General features: G+C 33.5%; 1 protein-coding gene across 3 annotated transcripts in view; it reads right to left on the minus strand.

Annotated features, from left to right (window-relative positions):
• Positions 1–24,198, minus strand: part of GRIK2 (glutamate ionotropic receptor kainate type subunit 2) — an 827,779-nt gene that overhangs the window by 260,788 nt on the left and 542,793 nt on the right. For all 3 annotated transcript variants that reach the window (XM_031964481.1, XM_031964483.1, XM_031964482.1), the window contains one exon: positions 18,338–18,544. In XM_031964481.1, coding sequence (XP_031820341.1) covers positions 18,338–18,544 — 207 coding nt within the window. The remainder of the gene's footprint in view (positions 1–18,337; positions 18,545–24,198) is intronic.

Below are 24,198 nucleotides of genomic sequence, written 5' to 3' on the forward strand. Positions count from 1 at the left end.
ACCTTCCTAGAGGTATGAGTTGGAAGTGTTCTCTGATTTCTCTTCATTCAAGCCATGGTTCATCTTAATAATTTTGTTACATTCAATTTCGATTTGTGTGTTTGTGTGTTTGTTCTCTCCATTTACATTGTGGTATGTGATGATCACATATTTTAAAATCAACCGGAGTCAGGAATTCAGGTTAAGGGAAAATCTTCAATCTTTATTCTCAGTAGAGGTGAAGAAGGATCACAGATGAAGGGGGATCGGAGATGAAGAGGGGATCGCGATAGTAATGTGTGCAGCTGCGTCAAGAAGCCAGACAGCCATCTCTTTTCGCTCCTCTTGCTGCCACTTTGCCTCCACCCACCAAAATCGTCATTTCCTATACAACACATCAGGATTTGCACAAAGAGTAGGCAGGGGCCATTCTTTCTCCAAGCATATATATTAATAGAGTATGTTCCGATTACTATTTAGCTTCATGTGCTTGGGACCTCAGTGCATCAACTCAAGCTTCAGCCCATTACAGTGGTATATTGTTTACTCTTTATCAGTTCATGTGCATCTTTTATGTTTCATTTTATTCATCATATGTATCACTTCTTACCATACAATAGCGTTTTATTATATTTATGTACCAAAATTTGTTTAGATTTTACTCAATTGAAGAGTTTCTCCCTTATTTACCATTCTTTGCTATTTCAAAATGTAGCATAAAAATCTTAGCACATATGGAAAATTTCTTCATTCTTCTCAGTCCCAAACTCCACTTTCCACTTGTTATCTCTTTATCTTTTGGGTTTTGCTTTCATATACTATATAAGTTCTTTAATAAGTACCTTTTTATTTCTTGTTTTTATCTGGTTATTAATTTTTCCATTTCTATTTTTTTACCTCAGTCAAGTAGATTTCCTCCTTTCTCTCCTTTTATATAAGTCCTGTTCATTCATTTCATCTAGTCTGATATTACCAGGAACATCTCAACAAAAATATATGCACTGACTAACAATCAGCTATTGTTTTATGTAGGGGAAAAAAAACCTTTCAAATATCTTAATAGTTAAGGTTTTCTTATTTAAACAAGATAAAAAATTTCGAGATAAAAATGTAAAGGGCTCGAACTCTGGAAAGGTATACTTGAAGCAAAGATACTTACAGCAGGGTGTTTACTCAGTGTGACTAATGAGATAATGGAGCTCTAGTTAACATATACTTAGAGTGATATAATGATGTAATCAATCTAGTTGGCATATACTTAGTGTGATATTGTGATGTAATGGTTCTATAGTTGGCACATGCTCAGTGTGCTGTAGTGATGTGATCCTACTAAGGTATTTAAGGGCTGAGAGAACTGGAAATGAGAGTGTGTGCTCAAGTTTGATCTCAGACTCCAGACTCCAGACTCCATCCTTGACCATCCTTGTGGTGTTTTCATTACTTCTCCACCTAAAACCAAGGCCTGTCCAGAGTCTCCAGAAAACTACCCAGGACATTACATTTTGGCTTCCAATGTAGGAAACTAAACATGGGGCTCTAGACATGAGGCTCTGAACATAAGGACCTACACTCAGCAGTTCCACTGATGTGATCATAAGTTCAGTGGAGACGTCCCTGTGACCTGGAAATAGGATGAGTACAAAAAAAGATAAGCAGGAAACTTTGGTAAGGGCTAAACTAGTCACTTTTGTTTTTCAGCTGAAATGGGGCAATAACTAAGAAAAGAGCCTCCCCCACCCTAAGGGGAGTATGCATAGTTAGGTTAATAAAGAAACAAGGTTTATTGGTTACTTGGAAGCCAATCACTGGACTCTTAAATATATTACAGTACATGTCTCTTTGGCTCTGTAAGGAAGAAAAATTAGAGTCAGATATGTGGAAAATAGTGGAAGAACAACTAATTGAATATTATGAAACTCAGGGTTCTGATTCAATTCCTGGGGAAACATTCCTTATGTACAACATAATACAATCGGCTTGAAAGGAGCCCACAAGTTCTAAACAAAGGAAAATTTTTTCATGTGAACAGCCAGACAAGGAAGTGTGAGGAGAAAGAGCAGGTGGAGGGTGGTATTGATAAAGCAGCTGAAAAGCATGAAGAAATGAAGAAGAAAGGAATTAAGGACGTGCTGATGAGCTTAAAGAGTGTGGTGCTTCTCACTTTCAAAGCTCAGTTTTACTTCTGCTTATATTCCAGCAGGTGCCATTAGGACATTCCCCAACTCCTGATCCTCTTCCCTCAATTTTGCCTTTGTGGGTGGAGGGAGAAGGAGGAGTGGGAGGGGAAAGTGAGACCATCAGCACCACCCATGCAGCAGTTTTTCCACTCCCTATGACACAATTACAAAAGGCATTAGTTGAAGCTAAAGAGGAAAGACAGGATGCATCTGATTTGAGAATAGAACCATTCCCTGTGACTGAAGAGTTTGACTCTTAGGTCAAAAAAGAAGATAAACTCCTTTTAATCTGCAAATTAACAAAGATTTGAAAAAGGCTTGCACTTTTTTATGGGACTACATAGTCTTATGTTAAAATGGTATTAGAGAATTTGGCTTATGAAATTTTAATCCCTAGTGATTGGAAATCTATTGCAAAGACATATTTAGAACCTGGACAGAACTTGTTGTGGCTTTCTGTTCTGTATTCTGCATAGTGAACTATGTAGAATACATCCCAACTACATAGGCAACCTGGAGTTAAGTGACTTGCCCAGGGTCACACAGCTAGGAAGTGCTAAGTTTCTGAGATCAGATTTGAACTCAGGTTCTCCTGACTTCAGGCCTGGTGCTCTATCCACTGTGCCACCTAGTTGCCCCAATGTCTATAACCCAAAGAGGCCATTCTCTAGGCAGTTGAATAGGAGATGGGAGTCCAAGCTGAAGAGTTCCCAAAAGAAGCTCAAGAGGTTTTGAGAGAGGTTGAACTGGCTTTATCCAATGTCTTTGAAAGAGTTACTCAAAAACCCTTAGAAATATAAGTTTTTGCTATGAAAGAGGCACCCACAGCAGTCCTTCATCAAGAAGACAGTGTGATAGAGTGGGTGAACCTCCCAGCACAACCAGAACAAAATCTTACTCCTTACCCAGTGCTTGTGGCTAGAATTTTATTAAAGGCCATTAGATGAGTAATACAATTAGCTGGGATAAGACCTGACAAGATATATACCTTTTATACCAATGCACAAATTAATGGATGCTGTGAAACCATCCAAGAGTGGCAAATTTTATTAGCCACAGCTCCAAATTTTACACATAGGTCTCCTTTAAAGATAACCAAGTTGTTACATAACTGGCAACGGATTTTTGAAGAAAACATTTCTAAGGTTCCTCTTAAAGGAAACTATATTTACCGATGCATCCAAACATAACCTTTGTGCTGTATACTCTAGTGACAACTATAAAGAGAGTAGTCAGAACTTCTTTTCAGTCCACTCAGCGGAATAAATTATATGCAATCATGCTAGCTCTTACTTATTATCCAGGAGATATAAATATACTATCTGATTTGGCTTATTCAGTAGGTGTGGTACAAAGTATTGCCATAGCCCAAATAAAATTTGTAGCTTCCAATATATATATCAGTGAGCAAGTGAGAAAGCATCTGGATGAGATTTATATCTTACATGTCCATTCTCATAGTGGACTTCCAGGTCCTATTTTTTTATGGAAATTCAAAGACAGGTCACCTTCTAACCATGTTAGCCAATATTCCTTTATTTCAGACAGCCCAAGAATCTCATTCTAAATATCATCGGGCTACTTAAACTTTACGTTTGCAATTTGGGATAACAAAAGAGGAAGCTAGGAGGATTGTAAAAGCCTGTATAGCTTGCTTTCCTTTCTACACTCCTATACTCCCTCCAAGGAAGTACCCTTATAGTTTGAGACACAATGAAATTTGACAAATGGATATGACCCATTATAAATCTTTTGGTCGTCTGTCTTTTATCCATGTTATGGTAGACCTTTTCAGGATTTACTTTTGCAATACCAGCCACAAAAGAGATATCCCGAGTGGTCACTGAATTCCTTATACAGGCTTTTGCCATTATGGGTGTGCCATAAGCAATAAAAACAGATAATGGATCTGCATATACTTCTAAATATTTTGCACACTTTTGTGCACTGTATCAGATTTTACACACCACTGGCATACCTTTCAATCCTCAAGGACAGGCAATAATAGCAAGGAGAAACAAAGACATTTAGACACTCCTCCAAAAACAAAAGAAAGGGGGAGATACAGGTAACCCTAGAGAACTTATAAATTTAGCTCTTTATACAATTAACTTCTTGATTTTTGACAAAGTGCACTGGCTCCATAAGACAGATGTTATAAATCACCGAAAGGGCAGTGTCCAGTGCGAGCAGCTCCATTGTCTTTAGATAACTGCCAAGTGATGTGGAGTGATAGAGAAAGTGGTGAATGGGAGGGACCAGATAGGGTAACTGCTTGGGGGAGAGGGTTTGCTTGTATATATACAGAAGAAGAAGGAATCAGATGGGAGCCATATTCACCTTGTCCATCAGAGAGATGGAGCAGACCCTTGAAACAAAGGAGAAGATTCAAGAAACATCGGGTGGTTCCATTGCTGATTGTGCCTACCACTGAAAGAGCATGGCAGTTATGGCAACTGATTCATGGAAATTGTTAATGAGACTGATGCAGGACTTCAGAACTCTCAGGAATCATTGGAATCCCTGAGACATGAAAAGACTTTTGTAGGACTTGAAAACCCTCAGGAATTTCTCAGGATTTCCTGACACATGATGAGACTGTTGCAGGACTTCAAAATCTGCAGGAATCATTGGACTCCCTAATGGATAATAGCAAAGTTTCTTAAATTATGAATTGCAACCCTATATGGGGTAATTGAATGTGTGTGGGGGAGAGGGGGGTTGAGAAAAATGTTTTAATAGCAAAATGTATCAAATATTCCAACAAAGTTTAATTCTTTATGTAAAAATAAATAAGTACATCCATCTTATTAATATGCAAATTTGCTTTCATATTTAATAAATGATAAAATTATATGTATATCAAAGAGTTATTTTAAAATAATATTCTTTATGATTTATTATTAGCAAATATCTATATTATTTTATATATCTATATACCCAGTGTCACATAAAATTTTTTCAGGCAAAAGGAACTCATAAGGGGAAAAAGTTTAAGAAACTCTGGCCTATAGTTTACTACTACAGGGCCACACATAATAAGGCAGAATGCAAGACAGAATAGATATTGAAGAATGTGTTATATTAACGTTGCTCTAATTTATTATTCCCACAGTACAGTCTAACTTTTTTAAAAATGGGAGAATAATAATTATGTTTGTTGAGGATATAAATGATAACTTTTAGCTATCTTCTGTGGTAATTATCATACTATTATACACTTAGTAGGAATATATGGTGAATAGTTTTGATTTTAGTGCATTACTATATTCAAATTCATATAGTAACTTGAGTAACATGTGGTACAGCATATGTAATAAATGTTACAAATACAGTCACTTGTTTTTTCCTGGAAGGCTATATTTCACTACAAGAATATCACATCATTTTAAATCAGTGGATATTCCAGTTCTCTTGTTTTTCTTTTCGCCTCCTAATCTCTTTCTTTTGCCAATTTCACAGACCATTCTCATCTCCAATTTAGATGAGAAGAAAAGATGCTGTTTTGTCAGTTTTTGTACTCATAACAACTGTAGAAATAGCTCATGTGTGGCTTTTTCATGGATAAAAGCTGTTAGGGGTGATGATATTCATAACTGTCATACAACTTGTTTTATCCATGAATTGTATTGCCAAAAATTAAATTCAGTGGCTCTTAAATTAAGATGTAGAAATTCATTTTCAAAAGACTTTCTGAAGGACTTGGGCAGTTCATCTGCAAAAATGTGACTGAGTATTGAGTTATGCTTCCAAAAAAAAACCTAAAAGTGTACACATATGACAACAAAGGATTAAAGAAAAGATATGGGGGAAATCTCAGGTATATGGACATGGGCAAAGTCAATCAGTTTGCTTACATGTACTACTCCCAACAGCAAAATCACATATACACTATATATATATATATATATATATATATATATATATATATATATATTACATATAATATACAAATGTGTATATAAATGTGCATTTGTATATTGTGTGTGTGTGTATATATATGTATATATACATAAATATATATTTATATATACACATGCATCTCTTATGTAAGGAGAATTTTAAGGCATCTTCACTTTGATTCATTTATCCTAAGCTACTCTATTCAGTTTAATAAACATATTGAATATCTATTAAATTCAGAGCACTATGTTGAGGACACAAAAAAGAAAAGTTATTCCCCATGAGAACTTGCAACATAGTAATAAGTTATGACATCTATGAAAATATATATGATATCACTAATTACATTATAGTAGAACTTGAAAAAGTCAAAAGAAAGAAAAGATGTTAAAAGAAAACTTGAGGGGGCAGAGATTCACTCCAGGTGAAAGGTTTAGGGAAGGTTTCTTGAAGCAGTAGATTTTCAACTGGACCTTGAAGGAAGATGTGAATTTCAACATGTAAGTACAAGGAGAGTCATTAGACTGAAAATGCATTAAGGTTGGAACAAATGAATAGGATAAGATCAGGGAACAACCAGCTTTCTGATTTGCTGAAAGTTAAAGTATATGGAGTAGAGTTTTATGAATTTAGGTTTGGAAAGAAAGATTGAGACCAATTCTATATAGATGACTTTAAATGCAAGGAACTCATGTCATGCAATGGAATCACATTGTCAGACTTGTACAGAAGGGAACATATTTTAGAAATTAAAAGGACAAATTCAGAGAGAGAATACACTGAAAATAACATTTTCTCTAAGCATATGAAGAATATAAAACCAGTTTAGAGGCTACTGTCATAATCCAAAGTGATAAGTATAAAGGAGGGTAAAGAAGAATCAACAAGTCTAAGCAATCAAATGGTAAATGGAGATAAGAGGAACTCAAAAGTCAAAGATTATTATGAGATGTCAAGCCTGAGTTGATAAAGAAGTGTTAGGTGGTATAAGTGGATAAGTAAATGATAAATATTTGAGAAAAGAAAATAAAGTACAAGTGATGTTTGTTTGTTAGTTTATTTTAAACTATAATCCCAATCTCAGAAAAGATATTTGAGATAAAATTATCCTCCCTCTGCCAAGACCACTACTATCACCTCACTTGTGTCTATCAGTAAGCCAATTATAGATACAATTTCAATGACAATGTTTTTTTTTTCTTTTGGGGAAGTATAAGAAAAATTAAAAAATTTTTATGACTGAATTGTATGTGGGGCTTCATATTAAAAAGGAAGTCAAACTTTGTTGGTTTGTAGTGCCACTAATGGAAATGAAAATTGTACAAGAATCCAAAATTAATACCTTTTAAAGAATATTTTATGTAATCTTGCTTTAAAATACAGTTGATTTTGTTTTTTCTATAATTGGTATCAATCCATCTTCAGCAGCAAATGCAAGGCTTACTAAACATTGTATCTATTATTCATTTTTTCAATATTTCATGACAAAGCATGGGCAATGCTCCCCTTTTTTTTCACAAATGGACATTATTTTTTTCTATTTCTCAGAAAAATACCCTAATAGAGTCTTGTTAAAGACTAAAGTAACTCTTAAAAATGTAAACACTTGAGAAATGAAAATTAAAGCCTTGAAAAAAGAAAGTGTAGTTCAACTATTTTAATAGTCTCCATTTCAGAAGACTCATAAAATTAATTTTGCCCTGCCATCACCACCATAACTACCACCATCTTCTATGTGTGAAAAGTAATCTAATGAAACAGTCTCAATGTGTCATTTTTTTTCCATCTGAAGAAAGTATAAGTAAAACTGAAATTTTATAGAACTGAATTATGTGATAAGTAATACCAAAAGAAAAGTCAAACTTTATTGTTATTTTATTAAATATAATAAATGAAAATAAATATAATATTAAATATCATGAATATTATTATATAATAATATAAATAAAATATAAATATATAAATAATATAATTAAGAAATATAATCTAAAAATAGAAATTAATAAATTAAATTTAAAAATAAATAATTAAATATAATACCAAAAATAATTTAAAATATAATTTCTATTATTAAAATTTATTCTTGAAGTGCACAGTAATAATTATTCATCCCATTTATTGCTTTTTAAAGTATTGTTCAGTAATTTACATTTTAACATCAAAAAGTCTACTACACATAGTTTTGATATAGAGGCTTATGAGCAGTCTAATTTTTATTAGCTGTAGAATGATAAAACTATTAATACACACACACACACACACACACACACACACACACACAATTTCACAGAAGACATTTACAATTGATTATATAAACATATGAAACTTATTTAGGAATCCAAATTTTTTTTTTCAATTCTCTCATCAAAACATCAGCTACTAAAAATGATATAATTTCTAAAGAAGATAAGATAAAATATATATTTTAAATTCATTTTATATCTTATTTTTTCTACAATTGTGATGGTATCTATTACTTTTCAAAATTTCTGAAAAAAATGTTTGATTTTAAAGCCTCGTACTTATTGAAGCAACAGGCTAAGTCACTGTTTAGTCACAGTATAGATAACATTTCTGAGGTATGATCTATGATTCATAAAGTTTTAGGTAGCACCACAATGTATACAATGTAAATATATATAAATACATGGTCTTTTTTTTTCAAAGACAAAAAAATAATAAATTAGATCATGCTAGACTTCAGGGTCTAGCATAATTGTTTTAAACATCAAAAACAATAATCTGTTTTTTCCTTTAAAATGTTTTTAAAGTACTCAGTTTAATTTGTGATAGTTTTTTAAAATTGTACTACCAGTGACTAAGTGGTAGTATTTATTCAAGCAAACTGAAAACATTCATTTCACTATTTGTGTGTATAAATATACGTGTATATATATGTGCATGTGTGTGATATGTATATCCTCTCTCAAAACATTTCAGTACTGTTCTTCATTGATCATCAACAATATAATATATCAGGAACCATCTAAATTAACATTGATTTAATAATTTTTCATAGACTGGTACACAACTGTGAATTTTCTGTATGGCAAATGGTTGAAAGCACAGCTGAAGAAATATTGTATTTTAGCCTTTCTATCTAAACAACATAGCCAATAGGCCTGATTTCTTGGTTATGAATAGCAATCATGGTGATTATACATTTAAATTCTACAAAAATCAAATGCATTGCATAGGGAACCTGCAATAAGGAAACCTGCTCTCTCAGTTCAGAATAACAAATATTCATTATTTTATAGTCTTAAAGAGTTGGCTGGAAGACTAAGAAGGGGAAAAGAAGAAAAGAGAATTAATATTTATAAAGCACTTACTTTGTGCCAGATATGCTCAATTCTTTACAAATATCTTATTTGACCTTCATAACAATCCTAAGTGTTGTTACTATTCTTATTTTGCAATTGATAAAACAAGCAAACAATGTCCTGATCTGGGTCACACAACAAATATGTTTGAAAGACAGAATTTAATGCAAGGCATCCTGACTCTGAGAAAAATTATTTAACCACTACAAAAACCTATTTTTCTCCTATATCTAAGAGAAATAGTAACAAAACCAAACAAAAATTTATATCACTCAATGTTATAGTAAAAGAAAGTTAATTTTGACAAATTACAGAATTTGGGAAAGCTGAGTCCTATTTCTACTTCTGTCATTTTTCTAATAATACCAAGCTCTTATTCTTCACACACACACACACACACACACACACACACACACACACACACACAAAATAAAATTTACACTAGTCTGTCAATGCCTAGTTTCAACAACATGGAAGAATCCCCCATCATAAGTGGGATGTGTTGGGATGAGTATAGTCGCATTTGATTAGCAGCCTCAGACTTTAAAATTGGTGAGAGTGGTCTGATCACTTTTTTTTTGTTGTTGTTGTTTTCTATCATGTTCTCTGTTGTTCTTACTGGTTATGTACAAAGTGACATAACCAGTCACTGGTGAAGATTCCAGTTCATCCACAATGAAGGTATCATGAATTGAACTGGTGATAAGAAAAGGATGTCCCTTCTTCTGCACCTATCTCTGGCTCTAAGAAACAGGCTTGGGGGTATTTGTTTCTATTCTGTGTTGTTTTTGTTCAGTCTTAAGCACTAAAGGTGATCCTATTTGACAAGAAGTTTGAGCCATGGTGAGCTTGAAGCCAAGATTATAGGTGAAGTAGTGTATCAAATCAGCCCCAAATGGAAGCTCTAAAGAACCAGGATGCCTACAATTTGAGCTTCAGAGTGGATATATATACTAGAAACTGTTTCTTTAGGAACCTGAGCTAAACTATGAATCTAATACCTTTCCCTGCAAAGGGACTGAAGTGTAAAGGGAAAAGGGATTATGCCTCCCAGGTGTTAGCAGGAATTTGTATCTTTCTGATTATCTTTTTTAAAATAAATATTTTTATTTAAAAGCTAATCTATTAGTGGCCACATGGAATTGAGGTGCAGAGGAGTCCTCCCTACACTTAAAGGAACATCTTCAGTGGGATATTTATTAGCAGAATCTACATACCCTTAAATCCTCTTGAGAGTACCAGAGAAGTCAGGGAGAAGGGTAATCTAACATATATGCCTTCAGGCAGTGAGTGCCATGGTAGTCAGCACAGGCCATGATAGTCAGTGCAGGTCGTGATAGTCAGTGCTATAATTGTAAAATCCAAATAAAAGAAATAGATTTCACTGACTTATAAAAAAATAGAAATGAAGACAGATAGGTGGTACAATGGATAGAGCAACAGCCCCGAAGTCAAGAGGACCTGAGTTCAAATATGGCCTCAGACACTTAACACTTCCTAGCTGTGTGTCCATGGGCAAGTCACTTAACCCCAATTGCCTGAGGGAAAGAAATAGAAATGACTGAATTCAACAAGCATCTTCTAAGTAAAGAGGGAGGGGAACTGTGAATAAACAGTGGAGGAAAGCAAACTCATCCTTAACTGTATTCTTTCTGTCTGCTGCTAAATTGAACAAGATAATATTTTCAAAATGGTTTTCTTTTTTTTCCCCAATATTTTGTTACCACATTTAAGAATTTTCTGATTGACTGTTTTTGTTGAAAGTTACTTGCATGTGACCCTTATATGCTATAAATTATGAACATAAGTAAAAACAAATAATTTTTTGGAATATTAACAATTGGGAGGATTAGGTATATATTTATGAAGAAGTAGGTACCTGAGCTTAGTCTCGAAATAAACCAGGGAATCTATCTAAAAGCATTAGCAGGATAGTTTATCCTGGTTCTCAGGATATGGTCTAGAGAATCCTAGGGATCTCTGAAATCTTTTTAGAGGGTCTATAGATTCAAAAATAGTTTTTTCCAATATGGTAAATGTCTGTAAATATAATCCAGATAAAAACACTTTGGAGAGATCCTCAATAATTTTTAATAGGATAAAGATACTGAAAACAAAAGTTTGAGAACCACTGGACTTTATGCCAAGGCACAGAGACTTAAGATGCATAGAATGTAATGAATAGGAAACACTAAGTAGTATAGTTTGGCTAGAATGTTGAGTGTGTGAGGCAGATTAATGTGAAATGAGTCCAGAAAGATAGACTGGAACCAAATTGTGAATCTTTAAATGCCAAATAGAGGCTTTTTATAAAATTCTAGAGCAGTGTTTTTAGATCTGCATGTGAGGGGAGGAGAAAAGAGGAAGGACAAGTATCTTTTTGACAATCTGGGGAAGCCTATGGATTCTTTCTTTAAAATATTTTTAAATCTATAATTGAATGAAATGTTAAATGATAGAGGTTAGTGAAAATAAAAATATCATTTTGTCTTGCTATCCAAATTCATGAATCACCTGAAATTTATCTAAAGATCCCTTGGAGATCTGATGATCTCTGGATAAGAATCCTTGCTCTAGAAATATGTACAAGCCTCTGATACTCCTTAACCATAGTAATAATATGATCAAATCTGTTTTAGTAATAAAAAAATTTGGCAGCTGTAAATAAATTGGCAAAGGAAGACAATGGGGTTTCAAGGAAAGGCATTTTCAGTTTTTGAGGCTTTACTCTATTTGTCCTTCAAGAATAATAGTGTGTTATTTTAAAAGAAAACTTTATTCTTTGCCTCTTTTTTCTTCAAATATTTGATGAGTAACTATAATATGCATAGAACCATATTGCAGCATACTTTTTCTTTAGATTCCTCAGCACCAAATACAGTGACATAAACAACTAAAAGAATTAATTTAAACCCAGGAAGTAAGGAAAATAACATAAGAATTATATAATATCAGCCTTGCAGGGGATTATAATATAATTAAGTACTTATATGGCAATTTTTACACATCAAAATTAATGGTAAAAATAGAAATTTAGTCCTGATTCTTCTGCTCCTGAATTAAAAATTATATGATAATGATCAAATTATTTCACCTCTGTGGGATTCAGTTTCCTCATCCCTGGAAATCCAAGGATCAAACTAGAATATCTTTAAGATTTTTCTCTTCTAAGATTTTTTATATTCTATGAAGTCATAGAGAAGAAAGTAAATCAGAGCTAGAGTGACATGAAAAGCCTTTTTGCAATTGTTGGGACTGGTTCTGTACTATTGATATGTCACAATCAACAGCAAGGAATTCCTTTAAGGTTTAGGTTAAAGAAAGTTGACAATCATGCTCTCCCTGGAAACAGCTTATAATAGAAAATATAGAGTGCTAGACCTGAAGGCAGAAAGACTTGAATTCAAATTGAGCCTTGGACACTAGCTGTGTAAATCTGGAAAGAATCACTTAATCTGTTTCCTTCAGTTTCCTCAAGTGTAAAATGTAACATAGGTTCTAGATAAACACTTATTCCCCTGCCTTAAATTATCATTAATCAGCTGCTGCCCTCAAAGAAGACAATTAGCCTCAAATTATGAAAAGTATAATATCTACTGATCTTTAATCAGTAAAGTTAACAAGACATCTTGCCTTTTACTAGGATAGGCTGTCTGTGAGTAGCAGAAAGGAAATGGATAACTTACCTGGACTGGGCAGATTGCTAAGGGTGGCAATGATCACTGAAACTTAAACCTAGACAAGGGCTAGCAAAGCTTGCATTAGAAAGTATGGCTCTAAATTCTCTGATCTCTAATCTCTTATACTTAGAGAAAAACAATTTTTACAATTCTGAAGACTGAGTAAAAAATGGATAAGTAGAGAATGAAAAAGCAATACAATAATGGTAAGTAGAAACAGAAAAACTAAACAAAAGTGAAAGGTGTTTCAGTTAATATTTTTCCAGATTTTATATTCTTATTTATAGATATTCACAAATATAAATGTTCTCATGGAGTTTTATCATAAGATTATGGCCTTAGAGCTAGACAGAACCTGAAGGCCATTGGGTCTAGCCAAGTCATTTTACAAATGAGTAACTGAGATAGAGGAATGACTAGTGGAGGATAATACAGAGAATAGCAGTGAGGTTGAACAGTGGATAGAATATAAGGCTTGGAATCAGGAAGACTAATCTTCATGAGTTCAAATCTGGTCTCAGACACTTTATAGTTATGTGACTTTGGGTAAGTCATTTGGCCCTGTTTGCCTCATTTCCCCACCTGTAAAATGAGTTGAAGAAGGAAACAGTAAGCTACTCTAGTATATTTGTCAAAAAAAAAACCCTAAATAGGGTCATGAAGAGTTGGACATGACTGAAAAATGACCGAACAACAATACAGAGATTAAGGGTCTGAGATATTTGAATCTAGTTCTTCCTGTCTGCAAGTTCAGTACTTTCTCCCTTAAATCATTCTGCCTCTCATTTGGGCAATCAAGAAGTATTTATTAACACTCCTATATGCCTGACACTATAGTAAGCTCTCACTTTTTTTTTCTACACCAATGAAAACAAAAGCAAAGGTTGAAGATTAATTTTAGTCTCCTTGTTTCCCTTGATTACTCGCATATTGATGTGAATTGCTAAGAAGCAAATTGGATATCTCCCACAGTTTAAAATAAATAATTAACATTAGCTCTATGAAGAGTAATATCATCTAAATAATTTTGAGTTCTGAATTAAATCATAAAAATATTGCATACATGGCCTGAGGCAACAAGTAAAAATGATTCCCAATTTTATGTACTACATGGACTATTAGATTTTTTTTATGTCTTTCTTTACTATATTCATAGTTTACCCAACTCTTTAAAATGAAGGATTTTGTTATTCTACTTAATAGAAGCACTACAAATAAGAGTTGTGGTCTCTCTTCATTAAAAAATACCACACACTCCATCTGTTAGCTTTGTACTTGTACAGGCATTTTAATTGGGGCACTTAGAAAAAGGAATTGGAATAAGATGTTAGAAAACATATAGCAGGGCTTCAAATGAGTTTGGTGTTCAAATTTAACAGCTTTTTATAACTATTAAGCATTTGTTTCACTATTCTAATAAATATTCTTGAAAGCTGAACATTCCTCACATTTGTATTATTTATGTCAATCCCTAGTTATTTTCTGTGCATTAGGAAAACTGATGAAAGCTCTAGGCTACATCTTACAAGCACAAGTATGAAAACAGCATACTGATAGAGTAAAAGAACTCTGATATTTAGATAGTCATCAGTCTGACAACTCATAAAAGCCACCATAATCCTGTAGATTCCTAATGGGAGTTGCAAAGAATTTATTTTTCACTACCAATCATCTAAGAAATTCCAAAAATAGTCAGACTATTAGAAAAATCTCCTAGAATTATAGGAAAATAAAGAACAGGTCATTAAAAGGAAGGAAAGCCTTTTTATTCCAAATTATTTTTCTGTTCCCTTTCTACTATAATATACATTTTCCCCAATTCTGGAAAAAGTAGCCATTAATAAAGCTACATGAGCTACTTTTCAAAGTATGTATGATCCTTCTCTCAACTTTTCATGTGCAAGTCAAATGAATTCTAAGTAGAATCATCTTCCCTAAGACAAGAATCATCTGGAATTGGAGATATGCTGGGATACTTTTAACCAAGAGAGTTCATAGTGCCAAGCTTCATTTGGAGCTGAAAGCTAATGCCATAGATTTCATCTCAGTGCACACAAATTCATCAGAATGATAAAAGAGTTTCTTCTACCCTTTCTGCTTTTAAGAGATAATTTTCTCTAATTCTCCAATAGGTATGATATATAATAAAACACAGTAGGAAAGGTACAATGTTCTATAGTAGAAAGAAGACATGTTCTATTCATGACCCTCCCCTGCACCAACTGTGAGGCCCTAAGTGATTCACTTAACATTCCTAAGCTTGTTTTCTCATCTATGAAATGGAGATAATTCCTCCTAGTCTATCTTATAGAGTTGTTGAGATGATCAAATATCATAATGTATATGTCAGTCAATAAATATTTGTTAAGTGCTTACTATATGACAGGCACTATGCTTAGTACTAGAATGTAAAGAAAAGCAAAAGACAATCCCTCAGTTAAGAAGCTGACTGTCTAATGAAGAAAAAAAAATGTAGAAAAAAGCTATATAATGATTTGAAATAATCATCAAAGAATTAAGAGAGATCAGGCAAGGCCTCAAGCAAAAGGTAAGACTTTTGCTAAGACCTGAAGAAAGCTAAGGAAGCCAGGAGGAGGAAAGAAAGCATACCACAGCATGGGGGACAGCCAGTGAAAATCTCGTTAGAGGAACTACAAGAAGGTATATGAAATTACTTTGTAAACTGTAAAGCATTCTATAAATATTAATCATCCTAAAGGGAGAGAGGATATATAACACATGCAGTTTCTGCTTATCTATTTATAAATTATTGAGAAAAAAATATTAAGCAAGCCTTTGCTATGAACCAAGCACTGTTCAAAAGCTTTGGGGACACAGAAATTAATGTGAAAAAATCTCCTACTTGTTATAACTAAAGCAAAGATCTGACCATTTTAACTTGCCTGCTCAAGATGTCCTAGTGGCTACCTATTGCCTCTAGAATCAAGTAAAAAACTTGTCTATTTGGCATTTAAAGTCCTTTAATCTGGTTTCAACTTATCTTTCCTGATTTGACATTAATCTCTCTTCTGTCTCTGTCTCTGTCTCTGTCTCTGTCTCTGTCTCTGTCTCTGTCTCTGTCTCTCTCTCTAGCTCTGTCTCTTTCTCAGACAAACACACGCACACACATACACTCTGTTCCAATGAAATTTGACTATTGCGTGACCACCTGTTACATAGGTAGTGAAGTAGATAAGAGTTCTAGGCTGGGAACCAGGAAGTCATGAGTTGAAATCTAGCCTCAGGTACTCACTGGCTGTGTGATTTTAAATAAGTCATTTAATTTCTATTCGTCTCATTTTCCTCATACATAAAATGAGAGTGGTAACAGCACTCACCTTCTAAATGGATCAAAGGAAATAATAATTGTAAAATGCTTAGAATACTGCCTGTCACATACTAACTGCCACATAAATGTTAGCTAGTAGTAATAGTAGTAGTATTTTCCTCATAAGACTATTACATCTACTTCTTTACCTTTGCACAGGCACGCTCAGAAATTATGTCCCTCTTGAAAACCTGAGTTGCCTTTAAGGCTTAACCTAAATACCATCTTCTATAAGAAGTCTTTTCAGATCTCCCTGGTCATTTATACATTCCTTTTCCCTCAAAATTATTTTGTGGATTTAGAGTCTATTCCAAATGTCATAGCATAGTATTGAAATATCAAAACTTACATTAAATATCATGGGAAGAGATTTAGCTTTTGTGCTTGTCACCAAAGCACTTACCACAGGGACTGCCAGAAAGTAGGCATGAAGGCTGGTAAATAGATGGCCTGGGAGTGAATGTGGTTGGTTCAAGGTCTAGAGGTAATGGTCTACTGAAGCAATCACGAATCAGGAAAGAATAGTAATGTGTAAGTTTAGGTAACATGGAGAAAGGCCATAGTTATTCAAAAAAAGTGGAGTTTCTATTTCATTTTGAAACAAACGTAGGATGTAAGATTCCACTTTGAAGTGGAAAAAGAATGCCCTGATTTTCACATAAGTGCAGAAATGCAAAGAAAATGGGAAACAGTAACCTGATAATTTCATGTAGTAAGTTTGCCAAAATTAAAATTGGATGACAAGTCCTAGCTTCAACTAGTTGGTTGCAACTACTAGGAAGCTAAGTTTGAGTGGATAGAGTCTGGCCTGGGGTCAATAAGGCCCGAGTTAAAATCCAGTCTCACATGTTGTTTTCCCTACTGAACTTCTTTACAGCAGATATTGATTTTTGCCTTTCTTTATAGCCCTAGTGCTTATTAGTACAGTGTCTAACATATAGGCATTTAGTAAATGTTTATTGATTGACTATAAGCCAATGAATGGAAAATGAAGGAAAATATATATACATATTTTTAAGTGTTTGTTAATCAACCTATGTTTCTAGTAGTATGATTTTAGAACACTGAGAAAGCCGTTTCCTTATAGTTGACACTTCTGGTGATGAAATTTTATTTATACTACAACATAACATAACATGAATACATGCTATTCTTATTTTATTAAATGTGATACTGACCAGATGCCTTAAAAATAAGAAATTGTCAAATTAAATGCAAATGTGTCAAAATAAGAGAAATGAGAGACAATGGCATAGTTTTCACAAAGATCAAACTGTATTTCCAAGACAGGAATTCATTGACACTACCGACTGAGAAATTATGCTTTTGAGGGACCAAAGGAAAAGATGCCTGACTTTTTCAATTACAAACAATTGGCTATAATAATATTAGTTTTGACTCACATTGGAATGCCCTGCTTTTTCTGTGTCCTTTGCTATTTATTTAAATTTATATTTTATTTTGAAAATGAAAGCACATCATGTGGCTAATTCTTCATATTTAGATAGTATACAAAAGTGTCTCATTCTACTTATCAGGATAAGATTTTGAGAGTCACTTTGCAACTATCATGTTTTACTTTTAACAATAGTATTTTTTTTTAAAGAATTAACAATGTGGTTTATCTATTGTAACTTTGATTAGGACACAATGTTGATTTTAATAAGGAAGGAATCAAATTCAACACAAGGAAATTAAAATCTAATGAAAGGTTCACGAATTTTCCACATTCTGATATATTAAATAATAGTTAACTTAGGATATAAAACCTGACCATTATTCTACATATCAAATATCAAATGCAATGATAAATGTCTTCTAATAAAATGACATTCAAATTTAATAATAAAGAAGTCCTCCAGAAATACACTCTGTATCCTGAAAGGCTTACACAGTGGGGAAAAAAAAAAGTTGATTTTACAAAGAAAACAAAACCAAAACACTTACGTGATCAATTAGTTCTCGAACCATTCCATTCCACTGTCCATTGACATCATCCTGGGCTCCATATTTTCCATCCTCCACAAGTCTAATCTCATAGGTAAAGCCAAGGATTGTAGCTAGTTCCCTGAGGAGGTCAATGCAATATCCCTCAAATCGATCATTCCCATATAGTGGCTTATCAGACTTCTTGAACATCACATAGGGTTCTTCCTACAATAATTGAAAATAAAAAAAATAATTTCAGTTAATATTTGTGCATCATAGAAGTCAAAGAATTTCACTTGATCATTTTTAATATTAAATGGCAGTTTGTTTGGGGTATTGTTACCAAGTGATAAGTGGCTAAGAGGCAGGAGAGAACAAGACAAAACATATTTTCCATTCCTGCTGAAGGCAGTTCTGTGTTTGAATATATAATACTAGTTTATGTTCTGTGAAAATATGGATGAGATATGACTTAAATGATATACTGGACAAATACAATAAGTTGCATGAAATTTACTCATCTTTGTCAAATCTGTACTAACACAGACAGATTGTGTCTTTTAGAATTCTTTTAACTATCAATATTTTCACATGATTTTGGCTTGATTTTTTTTTCTATTTTAATAAAATGAGACTAGATCTTAAGACCCATAGATACTTAAAATATCTTATTTGATTTTTCTCCTTAATGAATAATTTGTTGCCAAAGAAAATATTTTATCTTAATTCATTGAAACAATAAAAATTTCAATATTTAAAAAGAATCAGATGTGAACATTTTACCCTATAGACCTATTTCTCTGATAAAACATATGGCATTTTTCCCCATTAAAAATTTTAGCATATTTTTAATACCGTAAGATTTAGTCACAGTAGTGCATTTTAAATTCCAATGTATAAGAGAGATTCAAATAAAAGCATAAGAGAATAATTTAGTGAAGGGTTTTTTGTTTACTTTCAACAGATGGATTTCAGCATTCTTAAAACTTTCTTTGTTGTTATTTGGAAATATTGTAATGGAATGATTGTTAAATTACTTAGGCCTAGAGCTAACTGAAACACTTAGGATAATTAGAAAAGCATTAGTAAAATTTGAGGAGTGTTTTCTTTTCTTTTTGTATTTATTTTATAGGTAAAGTATGTAGGTACAGCTCTAAAATTATTTTCCAAAAAAATTTTGTCACTGGATATTTTGTTTAGATGGTAAAACAATGTTGAGAGTAAAGTACTGAAGTTTAGCAATTTCCCTGCCTCTTCTTAATTATCTTGTCAGTAGAAAGATTCAGGAGTTAGCATTCCCTCTTTCCTTAGTAAATTCAGTTTAGTTAATCATTTCTCTCTCCTTTCCATCTCAGAATTTCATAATAGGATATCTCAAAGTACATATTTATGATCCTCCAAATACCCTAACTAATCAGTTCTTCAATATTTTCAGTTTTTATGACCTACATCTCTACTCTACATGAGTTACAGAAATGATGACACTCTTGATTCAGCCATCTTCTACAAGTTTTCTATTTCCTTGCATATAAATGCAGAAATTTCTTTTTTTTTTATTCCATCTTTCACTATGACTTACAATGTCTAATTCTGCTCTTCATCCTCAAACTCTTCCCCATGCCTTCCACCCTTCCTCCCTCACTTTATCCCTTTCATCCCTTCCCCAGGTCATTCATTACCTCAATGCTGTCTACACTCTTCTCTCTTGTCTTTAGTGTTCTCTTGGTGAGCTAACTCAATTATATACCATCCTCTTCCTTTGAATCCTTTGTTCCTTTGTCTTATCTTATGATCATCACTACTGTCCTATTATGTCTAATACCAACACCAATGATGGATACTGATCACAAGTCTCAACAAAGTTGGAGAAAATCATGAAACAGTTGAATTGATGTTATCTAATTTTAAGTGAGTCCCCATTACATTAAGGTAAACATTTGCCCTAATTTTATTTTACTACTCTATTCTCCATAGAGACTCTTCTATCTTTCCTCAATGCTTCTACAACAGCTAAGTTAGAGATCTTAATTCATTCTTCATCAAAAAAAATTTTTATCATTCAACAAAAATTCCATTTCATTCACAATCTCACACATCCTTCAGATATCTTCCTCTATTCCTTTACTCCAATCTCACATAAAAGAATAGTCTTTTTCCTAACCAAAGACTGCCCTTCAACATTTCCCTTTAAACTGATCTCCTGACTTTCCAATTTCCTTTATTATTCTCCCCATTTTCTCTGTCACAACTTCATTTTTTCTCTATTTATTGACTTCTTCCCTGCAAAATGCAAATATGTCTCTCTAACTTCCTACTCTTAAAAAAAAATCCTTCCTTGATCCTACCATCCTTACCAGTTATCTTCTTATGTTCACACCTCCTAACTGTGGTTAAATACCTTAATAGCATTATTTCATATTTGGAGCTTCTACTTTCTCTCCTCTCTCTTCTAAACATTCAGCAATTTGGCTTTTGATCTTTTCATTCAATTGAAACTTCTCTATACATAGTTATCCAATGATCTCCTCATTAATAAATCTAATGACTTTTTCTCAATCCTAATCCTTCTTCACTTCTCTAGAGTATTTGATAAGGTTGATCAAATTCTTCCTCTGGATCTTTTTTTCCCTCTAAATTTGCCAGATTCTGGCCTATCCTAGTTCTTCTTCCTGTACAATTGCTACTTCTCAATCTTCTTTATTGTTTCTTTATTTATGTCAGGACCCAATAACTATTGGTATCTCCCAAGGCCTTGTACCAGAACCTCTTCTCTTTTTGCTCTTACTATCTCAACTGGTAATCTCAGACCTCATTTTTCTATGTTTATCAAATGATCTATATCCAAGTCCACATATCCAGACCTAGTCTTTCTGACAAACTAAACTCATGCAAATTCAACTTCTTTTTAGTCATCTCAAGCATGATGCCATGAAAACAACTCAAACTCAACAAACCAATTCATTATCTTTTCAAAAATATCCCATCCTCTTAACTTCCCTCTACAGTTCTTCCCTCAACAGTTGTTGAGGATACCATCAATCTTGCAATCACTCAGGTTCATACTCTTTGAGTCTTCTTCAACTCTTTACTTACATATCCAACTTATCAAATTCTTTCTTTCTTTACAAAACTCTTCTATATGTCTCCTTCTCTACATTAATAAAGTCATATTTCCAGTTCATGTTTTAATCATCTCTCATTTGGATTAATACAATAGCTTCAAGTCTCCATCCAATCCATTCCCTACTTAGCTTCTTCTAAACTATAAATCTAATACATTAGTCCCCACCCAGTAAGCACTCTGTAATCTAAAGGATCATATATAAACTCTTCTGTTTGACATTTAAAGATCTTCATAACCTAGTCCCTTCCTACATTCTTTCTTCGCACTTCTCTTTATGCATTCTATTACCTAGCTTCACCAAAATACAATGTCCAAAACCTCTATGCCTTGGTACTGCGTGTCCTTACTGCCTGGAATATAGTAGTGCCTCCTCTGCATCTCATTCTATTCCTGATTTTCGTTCATGTTCAGTTCAAAGCCCATCTTCTACAATGCAGGTCCCACACTAGCTTCTAGTACTTTCTCTTTGGGATTATATTCCACATAATTGGCATATGAATTTGTATAAATTTAATTATTTAAATATTGTCTTCTCCTTTAGAATGCCCAGACGGCAAGGATTGTATTGTTGTTGTTGTTATTGTTATAGAAGAACTCATTTCTTCAATCTATGACTGTTGATGTTCAGGCAGCTAAACTCGGGAAAATCTGAGTTTAAATATGACTTCAGAAATTTACTAGCTGTGTGACATATGCAGGTCAGTTAATCTCTGCTTGTTTAAGTTTCCTCATCTTGTTGTTAGGATCAAATGAGATTAATAATTGTAAAGTGCTGAGCATGGTGCATAGCACCTAACAAGTGTTCTATAAAGGTGAGCTATTCTTATTTTTGTTGCATCTTTGTCTCTCTTTGTATCTCCAGCTTTTAAAATAGTATCTATAATGTGGATACATGGTTAATAAATGTTTATTGACAAGTCCCAATTATGAAATCAACTGTGTCATCTTAAGCATGAACTCATTTCTTCTAAAGTGGGGTTTGTTTCTTCTTCTCTTAAAAAATGATAGGAATATCAAAGAATTACTGCATGAAAGGTGCTTTGTAAATTCCAAATTTCTAAATAGCTATGAGTTAATATAAACTTAGATGAAAATAGCTACCTACATAAATACAATTGGACTTCCTTATAATCACATATTTCTACAATATTTAAGATAATACAATTATGTCATAAATCTTTTAATCTAGAATGCTCCTGGATAGAATTTATGTGATATATTTATCCATTATTATATTTATATGCATATGTCTAAGATCTTGAATGAATGTAATTATATTGCATTATATGATAGTTATTAAATAGTTTGAGGTATATTGGAGAAGCAGATTGGCGTAGAAGATAGAATACTGATCTTAAAGTCAGAAATACTCCAAAGCTCAGCTGCCCTCCTACACATACCAGTTTTATGAGAATTGACAAGTCAATTGACCTCTCTACTTCAGACAATTCATTAAGGGTACAGAGTTGGATAGTGAGATAGTACAGTAGATAGAGTACTGGCCCTGGACTCAGGATGACCTGAATTCAAATGTGATCTTAGACAATTATTATGTGGATAAGTTGCTTAAGCTCAGTTTGCCTCATTTTACTCAATTATAAAATAATGATAACAATAGCATCTAACTCTAAAGGTTATTGTAAGAATCAAATGAAACAATATTCGTAAATGTACTTATCACAGTGCCTGACACAAAATAAGTATTAACTATAATAAAAGGTGAAGAAAAAGTGATAATTTTTGCTTGTGAAGGAGAGAGTTTCTCTATGCCACTGAAATTACGGGCAAAATCAGGAGCAAAATTGCAGAAGAAATTATGACTTCAAGTGAATAAAATAAAATGCAAACCTTTTTGTGAAAAAAAAATTGTCTAGAAGTGCTGAACACAATATCAAAGAAGACTTTGATCTTCTTTGGAGTGCTGGGGGAGGGGGGGGAAAAGGAGGGGGAGAGCCAAGATTGCTTTTGTAAAATCAGTAAAATCAGGAAGCTGTTTGAGCTCTCCCAGTTTTCCTCAAAAAGCACATGAAATCAAGTCTCTGAATAGAGTTTGATGGGATGAACCTACTCTCCAGTTCAAGATAGACCGAAAAAATTTCAAGATCAGTGTCACTGGGATGAAAAGGGTGTTCAGCCCAGTTTAGACTCTGGGAAAGCTGGTGAGAGGGTCTTAATCACAGCAAATCAGCAAATAAGACCCTCAGTCCAGGTTCATAGAGGAGCTGATCAGTGGAGCAGCTTCCAGTCCCAGCTCAGAAGGAAAACTCTGGGAAAGCAAGCTGTTTCCTGAACATTTTGCAAACACAAGGGGCCCCTATGCTCCAAGTCATGGTTCAGAGCTGCATAGGAAGCTTAGAACAGAATAGCACCCACTGTACCCCAGGAGCAGAGCTGGACCATAAAAGTACAAAAAGAGGAAATACTAAAACAAGGAAAGAAAAAGCACAAGAAACAGAAGAGAACCTTGACCATAGAAAGCTACTATGGTGACAGGGAAACCAAAACACCAAACTCAGATGAGGACAGAATCAACAGAAGAAATTTCCAAGAGTGATGTAAATTGGTCTCAAGCCCAAAGAGACTTCTTGGAAATGCTTATAAAAGACTTCAAAAGTCAAATAACAGAGCTAAAGGGGGGAAATGGCATAGAGATGAGAAATATGCATGAGAGAGTCAACAATTTGGAAAAGGAAGGAAAAAAATTGTCTGAAGAAAACAGTAGAATAGAATATATCACATGGAAAAAGAGAGACAA

The sequence above is a fragment of the Sarcophilus harrisii genome, chromosome 4 (assembly GCF_902635505.1).
Source record: "Sarcophilus harrisii chromosome 4, mSarHar1.11, whole genome shotgun sequence".
Taxonomy (NCBI): Eukaryota; Metazoa; Chordata; class Mammalia; order Dasyuromorphia; family Dasyuridae; genus Sarcophilus; species Sarcophilus harrisii.